The sequence below is a fragment of the Staurois parvus genome, unplaced genomic scaffold (assembly GCF_062004578.1).
Source record: "Staurois parvus isolate SC_StPar_1 unplaced genomic scaffold, SC_StPar_1.0 ptg000207l, whole genome shotgun sequence".
Taxonomy (NCBI): Eukaryota; Metazoa; Chordata; class Amphibia; order Anura; family Ranidae; genus Staurois; species Staurois parvus.
In genome coordinates, this window is record NW_028318003.1 from 6,652,673 (window position 1) to 6,669,891 (window position 17,219).

The 17,219-nt window shown below is 40.2% G+C and overlaps 1 protein-coding gene across 1 annotated transcript in view; it reads right to left on the bottom strand.

Moving 5' to 3' along the window:
* ABCG4 (ATP binding cassette subfamily G member 4) overlaps positions 1-17,219 on the bottom strand; it is a 112,850-nt gene that overhangs the window by 37,205 nt on the left and 58,426 nt on the right. The window contains exons 10-14 of the mRNA XM_089678581.1: positions 10,811-10,915; positions 7,251-7,419; positions 6,891-6,991; positions 4,598-4,756; positions 4,293-4,411 (exon numbers count right to left, since the gene is read on the bottom strand). Of these exons, the coding sequence (XP_089534707.1) occupies positions 4,293-4,411; positions 4,598-4,756; positions 6,891-6,991; positions 7,251-7,419; positions 10,811-10,915 (653 nt within the window). The remainder of the gene's footprint in view (positions 1-4,292; positions 4,412-4,597; positions 4,757-6,890; positions 6,992-7,250; positions 7,420-10,810; positions 10,916-17,219) is intronic.

A 17,219-nucleotide genomic window follows, 5' to 3' on the forward strand; every position in this document is an offset into this window, starting at 1 on the left:
AAAACTGACATCTGGTACGAGAGAAGAGGTATAGGGAAGGGAAAGAGGAAAGGAAATGGTAAAATAGGAAGAAGGAAAATAAAATATGGAGGAAATACGCTTCGTGACCCATAATGTAAATGGATTAAACTGCCCAGGTAAAAGATTTCGACTATATAGAGAACTACAACATAGAGAGGCCTCAGTTGTTTTTTTGCAGGAAACACATCTAGAGTTAAAAAAAAATATTAAGTTATACTCTAGACAACACCCGACATGGTATTATGCAGATTCCCCAGATAAGAGAACTAAGGGAGTAGCTATAGGATTTGCAAAAAACATCAGGTTTGAACTGGAAGAGAGAAAGACAGACCCGGAGGGGAGGTATTTGTTTTTGAAGGGTAAATTATATGACATAGAATGTACGCTTGTTAACATATATTGCCCTAATAAGAAGCCAGAGATGTTTTTGAAAGGGGTTATGAGAAGATTGATGGATTTTGGAAAGGGATATCTAATAGTGGCAGGTGACTTTAATATATGTATGGATCCACAAATAGATACAACATCTGGAGTACAGAGAGGGGGAAATAGGTCCATGGGACCATTGAAAAGGGTGATGAAAGAGTGCCAACTGGTGGATAGCTGGAGAATTGTCCACATGAGAGAGAGAGATTACACTTTCTTCTCTAGTGTACATAGGACATACTCTAGATTGGACTATATTTTGCTGGACCATCGACTTGTTGAGGATTTGGTTAAAGCAGAAATAGAAGCAAAAACTATCTCGGACCATGCACCTGTAGTAATGGAATTAAAATGGGGAGGGAAAAGGTCAGGTGGTTTATCATGGAGGTTGAATGAGACACTCCTCACAGATCCAGATACTGACCAGAAGATCAGGGAGGAGATAGAGAGGTTCTTTGAGGAAAATGAAACAGAGGATGTATCACTAGCTACAGTGTGGGAGGCACATAAAGCATATGTAAGAGGAATCCTTATTGCGATTGGGGCAAAGAAAAAAAGGGAAAGACGCGAGAAGATCAGTGGGCTTTTGAAGGAAATAGCTGAGATGGAACTCCTACATAAAAATAACATAAGGGGAGAGATAGAGCAAAGAGTGATAAAAAAGAGAGAAGAACTAGAGAAAGTAATGGAAGAAGAAAAAATGAGAACTTTTAATAAGATCATTGGTGAAAGATATAGATGGGGAGACAGACCAGGAAAATATCTGATGAGAGCCTTGAGGAGAAAGAAGAATAGGAATTATATAGATAAAATAAAAAACTCCAAGGGAGAGTTAGTCCATTCAACTAAAGATATTGCAAAGGTATTTAAAAATTACTACAGTAAATTATATAATATTGCCCCTAAGGATGTTATAAATAAAGATAAAATGACAAATATTGATAAAAGAAGGGATTATTTAAGAAATGCAGGATTACCAAAATTGAGTGAAGAACTATTAAACTCCTTAGAATCCGAAATCACGCAGGAAGAACTAAAAATAGCATTAAAAAGCTTTAAGACGGGAAAAAGCCCAGGCCCAGATGGATATACTGTGAGGTATTATAAAAAATACAGTGATTTACTGCTACCTAAATTAAAGAGATATATGGAGGCGTTGGGGGGAGAGATGGAAATAAGAGAGGAATCCCTTCTGGCACAGGTGGTCCTAATACATAAGGAAGGTAAAGATATCACCCATTGTGCAAGTTATAGACCGATATCGCTATTGAACGTAGATACGAAGCTGTATGCAAAAGTATTGGCGAATAGGTTAAGGGATCTGATGCCAGATTGGATTCATGGAGACCAGGTAGGCTTTGTTAGAGGAAGAGAGGGTCGAGATAATGGGTTGAGGTCCCTGATGCTTATACAGAAGAGTAAAATGGAAAAAAATCCAGTAGTGCTGCTCTCGATAGATGCGGAGAAGGCGTTCGATAGGGTTAACTGGAGTTTTATGATGGATACACTGGAGGTCCTGGGACTGGGTAGTAGGATGAGAAAGTGGATTGGAAGATTGTATGAAGGACCGTCTGCGATGGTAATGGTAAACGGAGAGAGATCAGAGACCTTTCCAATGTCAAATGGAACCAGACAGGGATGCCCACTGTCCCCACTGTTGTTTGTTTTATCACTGGAACCCCTGTTATCAACAATTAGGAAAAATATAGATATAAAGGGAATAAATGTTGGAAAGATAGAACATAAGATAGCCGCATTTGCGGACGATTTATTATTCTATGTTGGAAACCCAAGGATAACACTTCCTAACTTAATGAAAACACTGAAGGAATATGGGGAAATGTCAAATTTAAAAATTAACCCGAGTAAAACAGAGATATTAAATATAAATCTTCCAAAAAGTGAAAAAGAAAATATACAGAGAGAATCTCCCTTTATATGGAAAAATAGAGAAATAAAATACCTGGGAGTAAAACTCACTCCCTCACAGAAGAATCTTTATAAAGCTAATTATATCCCAATGTTAAATGAAATCAGAGAGGAATTGAGGAAAATGGGTGGAGGAAATCCCTCCTGGCTGGGCCGTATTAATCTGATAAAAATGGTAATTCTCCCTAAGATACTGTATAAATTCCAGATGATTCCCATTAATCTTCCAGGGGTGTATTTTAGGACAATCAAGCGAATGGTTACTAAATATATATGGAAAAATAAAAAACCTAGGATATCATATGAAGTGCTAAGCAGAAATAAAGGAAAAGGAGGGTTGGGAGTCCCGGATTTCAAAAGATACCACAGGGCAGCCATCCTAGCGAGAATTTTTGACTGGACACACAACTTAAAGAGTAAACATTGGGTCACAATAGAAAATACACTTAGTAGAAAGGATTTGGGTAGGAGCGTATGGGTGCCACCACAATTTAGAGAATTAGAGGAGAGCACGAGTGTATACACGAGGATTGTAATAAGAGAATGGGATAAAATGCACAAACAGAGGAAATGGGATTTTAATTCATTATTAATGTCACTAAGAAATTCAGACTTTTTTCCCCCAGGTAAAGAGGAAATCTCAGGTAGATGGATTATGAAGGAAGACGCTCAGTTGAGAGATGTAATGGAGGGGGTAAACTTAAGAACACTGGAGGATTTGAAAAAAGAAGAGGGAAGGATTTTCACTGGGATAGATAAATGGAGATATAATCAATTAAAACAATTTGTGGAGAAATTAACGAAGCCCCTTAGAACTAGGAAAGAATGGAATGAACTCGAGAAATATTTAGAAGATAGAGGTGATGGGAAACACAGCACTGCCAAAGCATATAAAGCTCTCACGGATTTAGATAGTAAGTTTAAATTAAAGTATATAGAAAAATGGGAAAAGGATTTAGGAGTGGAGTGGGAAGAACACACACAGAGGAAAATATATAGAATGGTACATGAAAATATTAGTATGCGTGAAGTGGAAATGAATTTTAAATGTTTGACAAGGTGGTATGTCACACCGGTGATAGAGCACAAGATGAGTGAGGAGAAGCAACCCTGGTGTTGGCGAGGATGTGGAGGGTTGGGCACGATGTATCACATTTGGTGGGAATGTCCAAAAATACACACATACTGGGAAAAAGTTACAAACCAAATCAAAATTCTCACTGGAGTGGAGATAGGATTGGATCCTGAAACCTGTCTTTTCCATAACTCAATGATATCTGGAAATAAATATAAAGAACTGGGCATACTGGGCTACCTAAACGCAGCAAAAAGTCTGATTCCTAGGTTTTGGCGTAAGGTTGAGGCACCGAGTGAAGAAGATTGGATGAATAGAGTAGATCAGATTGCTAGATTGGAGAAACTCTATTATCTACAGGAAGATAGGATGGTGATGTATTATGCGAAATGGGAGAAATGGGAGGAGTTCAAAGTAAAGGTAAAGAAAGGTACTGAGTAAGTAAGCATAAAGAAAAGGGAAAGAGAGGATAAGAAGAAACGAGGAGAAAAGAGGTGGGGAAAGGATTAGGAAAAGGGAGAGAATATAGTAATTAGCATCTCTTTCTTTCTTAGTCTTTCTCTTCGGTTCTCAAACCTAGGTTTCCAGAGAATAGGAGATACAAGCCAATCAGTCAGATGTCAGGGGTATATAGTAGCGGGGTGGGAGGTGGGCGGGTAATGGGTTAAGGGAGCTATGGGGAGAAAATGAAAATGATACGAAACCAATGATTTATGAGAAATTGTAATATTATATTTTCAATATATGGAAATATGTATTGTTTTTTAAATGAAAAATGAATAAATATTTAAATTATAAAAAAAAAGACACTGAAACTGTGTTTAATTTGATCTCTTCAGACCTGACATATGAGATGTAGGAGCTCCACTGCAGATATGTCGGGATGGTTTTAAAGCTGACAAAGAAGCCTGAGAATAATAGGACAGGTATTGCAGTTACTGGACCAACAAAGGTTGCTACCTAAAAAAAAAAAAGTTGGTAAAATTAGTATGAAATATAAATTACAAATGATTCTCATAATAAAAATAATTCTAGAAAAAGAATTTAGGTTATGAGCCAAATACTTTTAACACATGTATATGAACTATACACCTAATTTGACCCCTAGGTTTGAAGGCTATAGAGTTTGTATAGACTGGAGCTCACCTGTAAGGAGTTGGATGCTGCACCAATGAGAAGCCCCAGAGACTGGGCCACAAGGGCAGTGGATGTGGCAAGAGCAGTAAAAAGGAGAAAACGTGTAGCCTCCAGGGGCTGACCAGTCATCCAATATACAATACTACAATATGCCACAGGACACACAATCTGAAATTTAAAATAAAACATATAAAATTTGAACTATGAATCTTGAAGCTAGGAGGATGATTGGATGTCATTGCTTTTATACGATCAATAACTAAAACCTACTAAAGCCAACTGAAGTGGCATAGGAAATGCACACACTGCTTATAGGCAGTCGAAGTTTAAATCTAACTGATTCCTCATTCCATGCTAACAGCGCAAATGGACGAATCTATCCTGGCGAGCTATTGTATCCTGACTGAAGGCAGGCACTATTAACCAGACAATTTTCTGATATACTTCTTTGACAAAAGTCATTTGAAAGATCAACTTTCTCAAGAGGAGCAGTGCCAGCAGGGACATGCACTGCTCACATTTCGGACAAGCCAACAGAAATCAGAAGAAAATTGGGCAATATATGGCTATCCTAAGAAAAACAAAGCATATGATGAAAACATGTCTATGCTGAGGCTATTGTTAGTGAAAACCACATAAAAATCAGCAGACAATCCAGATATAAAGGCAGCTATGGAATGCAAATTATAACTTTCCATTATAAGCCAAGTTTGCTCCTACACGTCTTCTCATTAGTCAGTGAGGCTGTCCACCATGCAAAGGACCAGAATGAGGCCCTGGGAAATGGAGGGGAATAGCGACTAACTGAAGATTTACAGGTAATGCCAAAATTAGGTTTTAATTCCAGCTGCCAATATCTCTAGATCCACTGAACTGCTCTATGGCTTTCACTAAAGGCAATCTCTGCATATGTACTTTTCATGATGTGTTCAGTTTGAATTGTCCTGCTTTGTGACAGAAATACTGTTACATCCGGACTATACAAAAAAGCATATATACATCTATAACGGTAACAAAAAGTATCTTTACATCTATATCTGTAACAAGACAATCTCTCTTTGTTTTTTGTGTATTTTGAACACAGAAACGCAGACACCATGGGGTTCATTTACTAAAATTGGAGAGTGCAAAATCTGGTGCAGCTGTGCATGGTAGCCAATCAGCTTCTAACTTCAGCTTGTTCAGTTAAGCTTTGACACAAAAAAAAACTGGAAGCTGATTGGTTTCTATGCACCAGATTTTGCACGCTACAGTTTTAGTAAGTCAACCCCTGTGCATCCAGTATGGTCAAATATGCTTTTTGATTACAAAACTCTTCAGTAGAAATGTATTTTTAATCATCATTTGTTCACAATAGAAAAATAGATTTAGAATATCATGTCAGATGAGCTTTTGTCCAAAACTTTTAATTTGTAGAAGGGTATGTTTAATCACTGCTTCTTCACTAGACAGGGAAAGTAAAGGAATGTTTGTATGAGCCTGCCCACGATCTTTGCATGTTTCCGGCCTCTATAATGACCTTAGCAATGTTTTAGAGTAAGGACAAAGGCCATCTACAAAATACTTGCAAATGTATAGCTGAATTCTGGGTATGGAATGTTTTACATTGGTCTAGCTTGGAAGCTGGAAACCACTGTAATAAGTACTGGTACTCCAGTGATCTCCACTAGTTCCCATTGGGGTCCCATGCCAAGTAGCTGCCCTACTACTTACTGAACACAGGAGGTTGCCTGCTTGGCACAAGTAACATTTAGGAAACACTCTACATTTTCGCAATTACTGCAAAGGGTTCTCTGATTGGATGTGGCACCATCCTGCCTTTCCACCTCTTCCAATCAGAGAACTCTTTGCTATCACAGACTGAAAGGCAAGGTGTTCTTTGAAAAGTACAGAGAAGACTGCAGCCATCACTGCAGTAGCTGGGGCTACCACAGTGATTTACAGCTTCCACAGAATGCAAAGTTTTCCCTGAATGGTGCCCATGTCAAGCTAGGGACCTTCTATGTCCACAATGCAGCAGGGCAGCTTCTTGGCATGGGATTTAGAAGCGAGAGTAGTAGAAGTGCTAGGTACAGTGATTTCCGCTTCCACAGGAATCCCACAGGAATGGTTCATACATACTTACATTGATCCAAGCTGGACCAATGTAACTATGTTAATAAATCCAAATCTAAACTTCAGCTTTAATCTCTTCAATCAGTTCTTGGAATCATTCACATCAACTATGGTTTTTTTATGCAGTATTTCTCTATTAAAATAAGTTAATATTTATTCTAGGAAACCCATGAACAAAGCACATTACCTGAAAGGGGACATCTGCCATGGTCTTAGCCAGATAATAAGCTTTCAAGCTGTACCAATAGTTTAGGTGTTCTCTAAGAAACACAGACATCTCCAGAGGAACTGTGGGTACATAATCAATACTGTGATAACGAAGGACAGGGAAGACTTACTGAAAACATTGGATGAAAGAAATGAATGAGATAACATAAAGCAATTTGAAAAGCAGAAAGTGGAATACACTAATTAAATATAAAAAGAACAGAAAAATAAAATGTGAACCAGGGTGAGAATAGGGGAGGTCAAATAAAATACATAATGAAACATAAATTAGTTACAGGAAGAAGACAAATATAGAGGATTATTTCACAGTTGTTCTTACAGGTAAGTACAGTGGGCATGAGAGCTGCAAACATAAGAAAGAGCATGGAGAAGAACAGGAAGCCTGTGTTATTGAACACTTTGCTGGCATCATCCCCAATGTGCAGGTACAGTAGCCCAATCAGAACCCCGATACATAGGTGAGACATGAAACGCAGGTGAGTCAGGACCTGGGAGGGTGGGAAAGTACAACATTACACATAATGCTCTGCTACAGAGAAAATTAACTACTTGGAGCCGGAACAAACCAAGTAGCATCATTTTATACATATAAAACCATTGAGGAGGAAAGTCATAGGAATTGAATCATACATAAAAATAAGGAACGAGGTAAAAATAAAGTATATAGATTATATCCTGCATTTATTTTTCTACTAGAGTAAACAGACAAGACAGTAAAACATTCTGTTCTAGTCACATGGACTGCTCAAGGTCTTTCATTTCCATTCATGTAGGCAAATAATCTAAGATAGTTCCAGGCCCTTTGCATTTTAACAATATATATATACTTTATTTATTATGTATTATATAATATTTTATATGACTATTGAATCATCTTAATAGCCAGATTGTTTGGAGTGACCACCATTTTACAGATATTGACGTTTTATGGATACTTATGGATTCCTCTATAGATTTTATTGACTTTTATCACTGCATGAGATAATTGTAAAACAGTATGTTCTACTTTTTATTGTTTTCTATACAGTAGCTGTGAAGAAGAGGGAGGCTTTTTTCCCCTGAAATGCATTGGCTGTATTTGATGCTCTTAACCATTAAATGTTTCAAAAAGTCCTTTAATTTAAAGTGATACTCAGCAGCTTGTTTATGCACACTGTGTGCTGCTGTGCCGTGTTTTCCCAAAGGCCTGGTTCACACCGATTCGTTTTTAGTGCTTTTTGCAGAAACACACTACAGTACAGTACATTTAACATGGTTTCCTATGGGATATGTTCACATCTATGCTTTCTTGAGCTGCTGCGTTTTTGGAAGGGGTCAGGGACTCTTTTAAATGCAAAAAGCAGAGTTTTTCCTATAATAGAGTTCAATGGAGAAGCTGCTAAAATGCATGTAGTGCGTTTTTGCTGTGTTTTGCAATTTTTTGGTGCCCAGCAACAAAAAATTTCCACTTTAACAAAAAAAAAAGCCAAAAAAGCGGGAAACGTGATAAAAATGCAGCAAAAACACTGCAAAAATGCGCAAAAACGAATCAAAAGCAAACTGCATAGGTTTGAACCAAGCCTAAAGTCTTGTTTTTTGGGTTTTTTTTAATACAATCATGTTGAACTTACCTGCTCTGTGCAGTGGATCTGCACAGAGCAGCCTGGATCCTTCTCTCACAGAACCATGGCTTGGCCAGTTTGGTGTGTATTGCTAGAGAGTTTTTTGTGATCAGCACAGGGCCAATCAGCACTGTCCAGACAGAGGTCAGGGGTCCTGTATCCTCCTACAGGAGAATGAAAACTCCTCCTACAAGCTTTAACCAGTGCTCTGCTGGACACTGATGGAAGTCACAAGACTGCTGATGAGAAAAGGTATTTAGCAGTTTATATTTACTAAAAATAATTGCTTTTCCATGTTCTGTGTACTGTGGGAGACCAGATAGAGTGTAGGGTCCTGGGTTTAGAAATTCTTTAAGTTGAATTTGTATGTAAGTTTGAACAGGTACATTTTTTAAGTGTATCTCCAGCCAAAAAATTATTTTTATGTTTTGGATAGCATAAGGAAGGGTTAACTGGCCTTACAATGATGAGGGATCGCTGACAAGTAGACCAGAGAGAAGGTGGCAGTATGCAGTGAGCAGCAAGTTTTCACAGAGAAAATAAAGGCTGCATGCCAGGAGAATTTCTTAATTAAGATTCAGCTCTACCTCCTTTATAGAAAGTATAATACTCCCACACCCATTGTTGAAGATTTTGTACCCAAAAATGGTGTGTGGGCTGTGTATACCATAATGCAGCATATTCTGTGATATTACCCAGGAAGATACATGGTTCATTATTAGAGATGAACAAACTAATTTTAACTAGAATTTTATTTTGATAACTCAACTCTCTCAAAGTACTAAAAATACTGAAAACTTCAAACTTTTTGCAATTTGTTTCAAAAAACCTTTCACCATATTGGTTCTCCATGACCTGAGCAGTCTCCCCCATGTGGTCTTTCATGACCTGCCATTCTCCCTTGGGGCTGCTCATTTTCACAACACAGATCGAGAGGGGTTGGGTTACCCGACACAACCCCCTTATGAAAGCATTGCCAGAGCATGACATTCGCCATTTAGTAATTTCGCTAGTAACTGTACAGTTATTATGTGTCACAGTTACAATGTATCAGGCATTGCTATGCTCTCATTCAGTGCCATATCACAGTCGTAGATGAAGAATGTCTTAATTACTTGTGGTTATATCTTATAGCCAACAGTTATAATCACTTCTCACTCAATAGCATGCAATTCATTACAACCACAAAGAATGCTTTTAATACTTTTTACTCTGCGCTTGGTGCAGACATTGAATAATGTGAATACACTCTGTGATACCTGATCAGCTTCTGTGGAAGCTGTAAATTGCTATGGTAGCCCAAACTACCGCAATCTTCCAGATGCCATTCAGACAACACCTTGCAATCTTCTCAATGAATGGAAACCAGAGGTGGATAGGAGGGGTGGTGATGTACCAGTTTCCACCTCATCCATTCAGAGAATGCTTTGGATTCATGGAGAAAAATGCAATGCCTTTTCTAAATTGCAGCTGTACAAGACCCACTGTGGTTACTATGCAAATGGTCAGCCACTCTGCTTGGCATTTGGAAGATAGAGGCCATCACTGTAGCAGGTAGGGCTACTACAGTGATTTCCAGCTTCAACCGAGGCCAATCAGGTATTCCAAATTTTAACGTTGCTGATAGCTGACCTGATGCTTGAAAATTTTAGAAAGTGTTCCCTGAATCGCCAACAGTTGTATCATCAGCCTGCCCAGCAATTGCCCATGGTGTAGGCTAGTGTAGTCCTGGATGGTGGGCCACACAGCCCAGGGACCCTTACGGCTTACTCCTTCTCCTGGATGGTCAGCTCAGCTAGGAGAGAGGAGAGGAGGAACCTGATTGGCTGCATGGACAACTGGACTTTTAGCCCTGCCTACCTATATGTTTGATAGAGTTGCTTAGCACAGTTTTTTGTGGGTGCACAAACTGTGCCATGTTACTGAGTAGGCTCAAGTTTTAAGTCCCTCTCACTGTTAGCACAATATTTTCACACCCATAATGCTGCGGGGAGCTGAACCCAAGGCTGAACTCCCCCCCCACCCCGAAAAAAAAGAGTACCCATTACCCTGAAAGTCTGTAATGGGAAAATACAAATTGCGGCACATATTTACACCAAAATAGGAACACAGGTGGAAATTGTCAACTTCTTCCAGAGATGCAATTTGTCCAAACATTGCTGCATTATGTTGACAGTTTTTACCATTTACCCAAGGAAAGTAGGCAAGTATTTTTACTGTTCTCAGTACTTTCTATTATTGTTTAAATGTTATATTTCCCCTTGGTCCTTTAACATACCGTATCTCTCAGGATAGAAATGAATGTACGTCTGAAGAGGATGGAGAACTGGTTCATAGAGCTTGTGGCAAAGGTGTGGCTTTCGATATGGCCAGACATATCCTGCTGGGATAGAAGTCATATTCATTTATTATAACACTGAGGTATAATAATATGTCTGACTACCTAATGCTTTCACTGCATGCTCATCCTAATGCTTCTACTACATGACCATCCTAATGTTTCCATTACATGATCATCCTAATGCTTCCACTGCATGATCATCCTAATGCTTCTACTACAAGACCATCCTAATACTTCGACTACATGATCATCCTAATGCTTCCACTGCATGACCATCCTAATGCTTCTACTACATGATGATCCTAAAGCTTCCACTGCATGATCATCCTAATGCTTCCACTGCATAATCATCCTAATGCTTCTACTACATTACCATTCTAATGTTTCCACTACATGACCATCCTAATACTTCCACTATATGACCATCCTAAAGCTTCCACTGCATGATCATCCTAATGCTTCCAGTGCTTGATGATCTACCTTCAAAATACAGTAATACTGTACTTTAACATACAGTTGTGCTCAAATGTTTGCATACCCTTGGAGAATTGGTAATATACAGTTTGCACTATTTTAAAAGAAAACATGAGTGACCAGGCAAAATGCATTTATTTTATTCCTTATGGGATTCATATTCAACTGCAGGTCGTAACAGAATGGCACAATCATAAAACAAAACATGGCAACAAGTAAAAAATAAAGTGACCCCTGTTCAAATGTCTGCATACCCTTAGTTCTCAATACTGTATATTGCTCCCTTTAACATCAATGACAGTATGCAGCACTTTGTAATAGTTGTCTATGAGGCCCCGAATTCTTGCAGGTGGTATAGGGTCTTGGCAAAATGCCTCCAGGTCATGCAAAGTCTTTGGTCATCTTGCATGAACCCCATGTTTGAGATCTCCTCAGAGTGGCTCAATGATATTAAGGTCAGAAGATTGTGGTGGCCACTTGAGATCCTTAACCTTTTTCTGCTCTAACCACTGGAGTCAACTTGACCTTAGAGTACTTGTGCTTAGAGTCATTGTAATGCTGGAAAATCCAAGAACGTCCTATGTGCAGCTTCGGTGCAGAAGAATGCAAACTGTCTGCCAGTATTTTTTAATAACATGCTCCTTTAATTTTTCCATCAATTTTCACAAGATTCCCTATGCCTTTAGAGCTCACAAACCCAAAACATCAGTGAGCCACCACCATGCTGTTGACCCCTCTCCAAACATAGCACTTATGTCTGTGACCATAAAGCTCTATTATGGTCTCATTACTCCAGATTACAGTGTGCCAGAAGCTAGGAGGCATGTCAAGGTGTTTTTTGAGCATATTGTAACTAGTCTTTTTGTGGCATTGCACAAGGCTTCTTTCTGGCAACTCAACCATGCAGCTTATCTCCAGAGCAGCCTGTATATCTCCTGAGGTTACCTTTGGGATTTTCTTTGTATCCTGAACAATTCCTCTGGCAGTTGTCGCTGAAATCTTTCTTGGTCTACCTGATCCCCACTGGTGCTCCTGGTCCCTCCTCCCCTGCTGAGTGCCCCCAAAGCAAGCTGCTTGCTCTGGGGACACATGTATCTGCTAGCTCCCGAGCTGCCTCTGTGTGTCGCATGGATCAGCTCCCCCCCTGCTACCTCCTCACTGGCTGTGATTGACAGTCAATGGCTCCCGCTGCTATGTCTCAGCCAATGAGGAGACTTAGACCCGGGAGAGCTTCTGCCCCGTACACATCGCTGGATCAGGCCAAAGGGGGCCATCGCTGGATCAAGGGGGGGCTGAGGGGGAAGCTGAACACTGAAGATTTTTTTATCTTCATGAATAGAATGCATGTAGGTAAAAAAACTTCAACTTTTAGCCATTTTAAAAAGAAGACAGTTTTTTGGCATGATCAGTCATATGTTCTATGTCAATGGTAATGTCAATTCTGCCAGGGTATGCAAACTTTTGAGCACAACTGTACATAGATGCTTACTGGGTGCTATCAGTCTGCTAAACCAGCCAATCATGGTAAGATATAATCATTTCTGAATCATCTCTTATTCACCAGACATACCCATTCATTCTTACAGTCCCTATAATTTATCATAGTAACATTTATCATATAATTTATCTTGGTAACACTGTTTTATGATCCCACCAAAACAATTGGCATTTTGCAGTGATAACCAACTTAACAGGTCTGAGTGCATGACTTGCAATATTAATTATTAGGCTGTTATCTGTTTTGTACAGTGCAAAGGCTTATCCAAATGTATTAGACATATGCAGAAGGAAAAAATTAGTTTCATTTCAGATCGATTTGTTAATTTAATAATTTTGTTTAGTTGCTTCTTTTTTTGTAATTAATTTCATTTATTCGTTTTCAAATGGATTAAAATTTTTGGAAGTATTTGAATTAGAATCAAATTGAAAATATTGAATAATTCTGAATTCATTGAGACAAATAGCTGGTTGTTATTGAGCCTCCTTAACAATCATGACTCATCTGCTGACAGGGGGAATCAGCAGAATGAAATCAAACAAGGCCGACTTAAAAAAAAAAAAAAAAAAAAAATGGCGTGCCCTACCCAAAATCCATATCAGACCCTTAGGTTTGATATTTAAAAGATGGCGTGGCTCCCCCCCCAAATCCATATCAGGCGCTTATGCATCCAGGCAGGCCAGGAAAGGGCAGGATGAGCAAACGCTCTGCCCCTCATCCTGAATTATGCCAGGCCACATGCCCTAAACATGGAGGGATGCTTTGGGGCAGTGGAGGCTCCTCCCCAAAGCACTTTGTCCCCATGTTGATGGCGACAAAGGCCTCTCCCCACTACCCTGGCCTGGTGGATGTGGGGGCCTGTGAGCGAGGAGCTTATCGGAATCTGGAAGACCTCAGATTCCACCCCCCAAGTGAATAAGTATGGTGTACATAATATTATTACTCATTTATTGAAAAAAAGTGTCAAAAAGTAAATAAAAAAAACAGTTTTTGACAAGTCTTTTATTAACCGCTTGCCTACCAGCCGCAGTGTATATACTGCGGAAAGGCGGCACCGCTGTGCTAAACCACGTTTTTAAACGTCATTTAGCAAAACAGGTGCCGCCGATCATGGCCGTGGGTGTCAATCACCGGGTCCTGGCCAGTCATTACCCGCCGGGTTCCGGCGATTACCGGCAATCACTGACAGGGAGCACGGCTGTAGTGTTTACACTGTAGCTCTGCTCTCTGTCAGTTCCTAACACTCTGATCCTGAGAGAAGAGTTTATCTCTCCAGATCAGCGTGTTACCGTGAAGTACACACCCCCCACTAGTAAAACACTCCCCTCACATAGTTAACCCTTTCATTGAATAAAAAAGTTAACCCCTTCCTCCCCAGTGATTTCACTGATCACTGTATTGGTGTCACTGGGGATGTCAGTGACCCCAAGTCAGTTCCCCCCCAGTGTCAAAATGTCAGCCGCAGTCCCGCAGTCCCTCCATAAGTCGCTGATCACTGTCATAAATCGCTGATCGCAGCCATAAGTCGTTGATTGCCGCCATTATTAGTCCAAAAGTCCAAAATATAGTTTTTTTTCTCAAAATAGTCAGCCTTTTTTTTAATAGCGCGAAAAATAAAAAACGCACAGGCGATCAAATACCACTGAAAGAAAGCTCAATTCGTGAGAAAAAAAGTATGTAAATTTAATTTGGGTGCAGTATTGCATGACCGTGCAATTGTCAGTTAAAATAACGCAGTGCCGTAACACAAACCGCTTCTGTAACCGGTTTCTGACCGCCCTATAGCAGAAATACTGCTACATGGCAACACAGGTGTGCAAAATCACATATATATATATATATATATATATATATACACGATTTGCACTCCAGTGGTTTTCACACCCCTCCCAGATGGCGTCAGATTGCCCATCACTACACCAGTCATCACATTTAACCCCTTGATTGCCAGGAATATGCTCATACACAATAAACCTCCATTGCTAGTATAGTCTCTGAACGGATCAATATCTTTGATCAGGTCAGCACTATACCAGCATTCATATTAGTATAGCATCCCCAAAAATGCAGCGTTAGCGGGATCAGCCCCAGCACCTGCCAGCACCTGCGTTTAGCCCCTATGCTTACCCCCCCCCCCTTCTCCCCCAGCAAATGCAGTGTCAGTAGGTCACTGTCACTTGATACATTGCACACAAAACCGCAGTGTTGGCAGAATCAGGCCTGATCTCTGTTAGCACTTGTCGGTAAATTTTGATGACTCTCATATGCAGCAGAGTGCCAGTACTAGTGCCACGCTACCTTTTGGTGAACTGGCGAGCACCAGCGGTCTAGTACATCTTGGTCTTTCACATATCTCTTAGATTGTAAGCTCCCAGGATCTTGTATTGAACTGTATTGTTGCTGTATTGTCTCCCGTTATATTGTAGCGCTGAGCAAACTGTTGGCACCATATAAATCCTGTATAATAATAATAATACCAGCACTGCAGTAGGACTTGGTGACGTGGCGAGTCCCATAAGTCCAGTACAAGCCAGTGAGGTGACGAGCACAAGTATTGTCCTGCAACCACCAAGAATTCGCACACAGACCTAGTATCCTTCCGGATGTGCTTGCAAATCCTGAATGACAGCCCACAAATTCTGCAGCACCTGTACTTCCCCCATTCACTACCCAACCCGGAATTCAGGTGGAAATAGAAAATTTAACTACTCCCCTTGATTTTTGGAGCTGTTTTTCACAGAGTATCTGTATGCGTTGATTGTGGATCAAAGCAATTTATATGCACAACAATTTATTGCCACCAACCCAAAATTAAACCTTGCCAGACCAGTCGCATGGAAACTCATTACGGGTTTCACATTTACATTTTTTTGGGGCCTAACCCTCATCATAGGCATTACTAAATAAAATGAATTGCGGTTGCATTGGTCCATAGACCCCATTCATCATAACCAGTGTTCTCTGCTGCCATGGCCAGGCATAGATATGAGAGTATAATGTGTTTTATGCATTTCAACGACAATACATTGTGTTGTCCTTGAGGTGACCCTGAATTTGTTGGCTCTACAAAATTCAGCTCCTCGCAAATCACATTAACCAAAAATTTGCAGATGTCTATACTCCCCAGCAAAACATCTGCGTTGATGAGTCCCTGATTAATTTTTCTGGCCACCTTGCATTCAAACAATTTCTCCCCAGCAAGCGTGCCAGATATGGGGTCAAAATGTATAAGACCTGTGAGAGGACAACAGGCTATACTTATAAGTTTCGGATTTACGAGAGAAAAGATAGTCACGTGGAGCCCTCCAGATGCCCAGACTACATGGGGAGCAGTGAGAAGATAGTTTGGGACTTTGTGTCCTCCTTTTTCCATATGGAGTACCACTTATATGTGGACAATTTTTATTCAAGCGTGCCACTATTTAGACATTTGTACAATCTTGGAACTGGCACATGTGGCAAAGTATGAACTTATGTCTGCCCACCATTAGAAGTGGGTGGATGCAGGGTGGTATATTCTAATGGTGGGCATACCACACACTTTTTCTGGCAGAGATTTCTTCTCATTTTTTCATTTAGTCCACAAGCTGCATACAAAAAAAAAAGAACATAGCATATACACCCAACAAGGACCAACGTACTGGTACATTACTGGACTTTGAATGGTTATACCAGGATGATGCTTACAGCTGCAGGCATCATCATTAGAGATGAGCGAATCGAAGTAGCCGAAGTGGAATTCGAGTCGAATATCAGAAAAATTTCGATTCGCGCCGAATCCGAAAAATAGCCTAATTCGGACGCGCGAATCGAAATTTTTCCGAAAATGGCGGCTGACATGTGCGGCGACGGAGCGGGGATGTCTGGGAAGGCGCGCAGACAAGGCGCGCTGACCCATAATGCATTCCTCAACGACATGTGATCGCATCAGCCAATCAGCAGCCAGCCAGCTAGCACTGTGTAATGGTCGAGCTATAAATAGCGGCCATTTTGGAATTCTTCATTTGCCTGCAGTCATTGAACAGAGGCAGACTGCTCTGTACTAGGGACAGGGACAGAGTTAGGGCCACAGAAACGATACTTGGGGACAGAGAAACGATACTTAGGGACAGAGAACTATTACTCAGGGACACAGAATTGTTAATTAGGGCCACAGAATCGTTACTTAGGGACAAAGAAACGCTAGTTAGGGCCACAGAATTCATACTCAGGGACAGACAGAATTGTTACTGAGTGCCAGAGAATTGTTACTTAGGGCCACAGAAACGTTATTAGGGCCACAGAATTGTTACTCAGGGACAGACAGAATTGTTACTGAGTGCCAGAGAATTGTTACTTAGGGCCACAGAAACGTTATTAGGGCCACAGAATTGT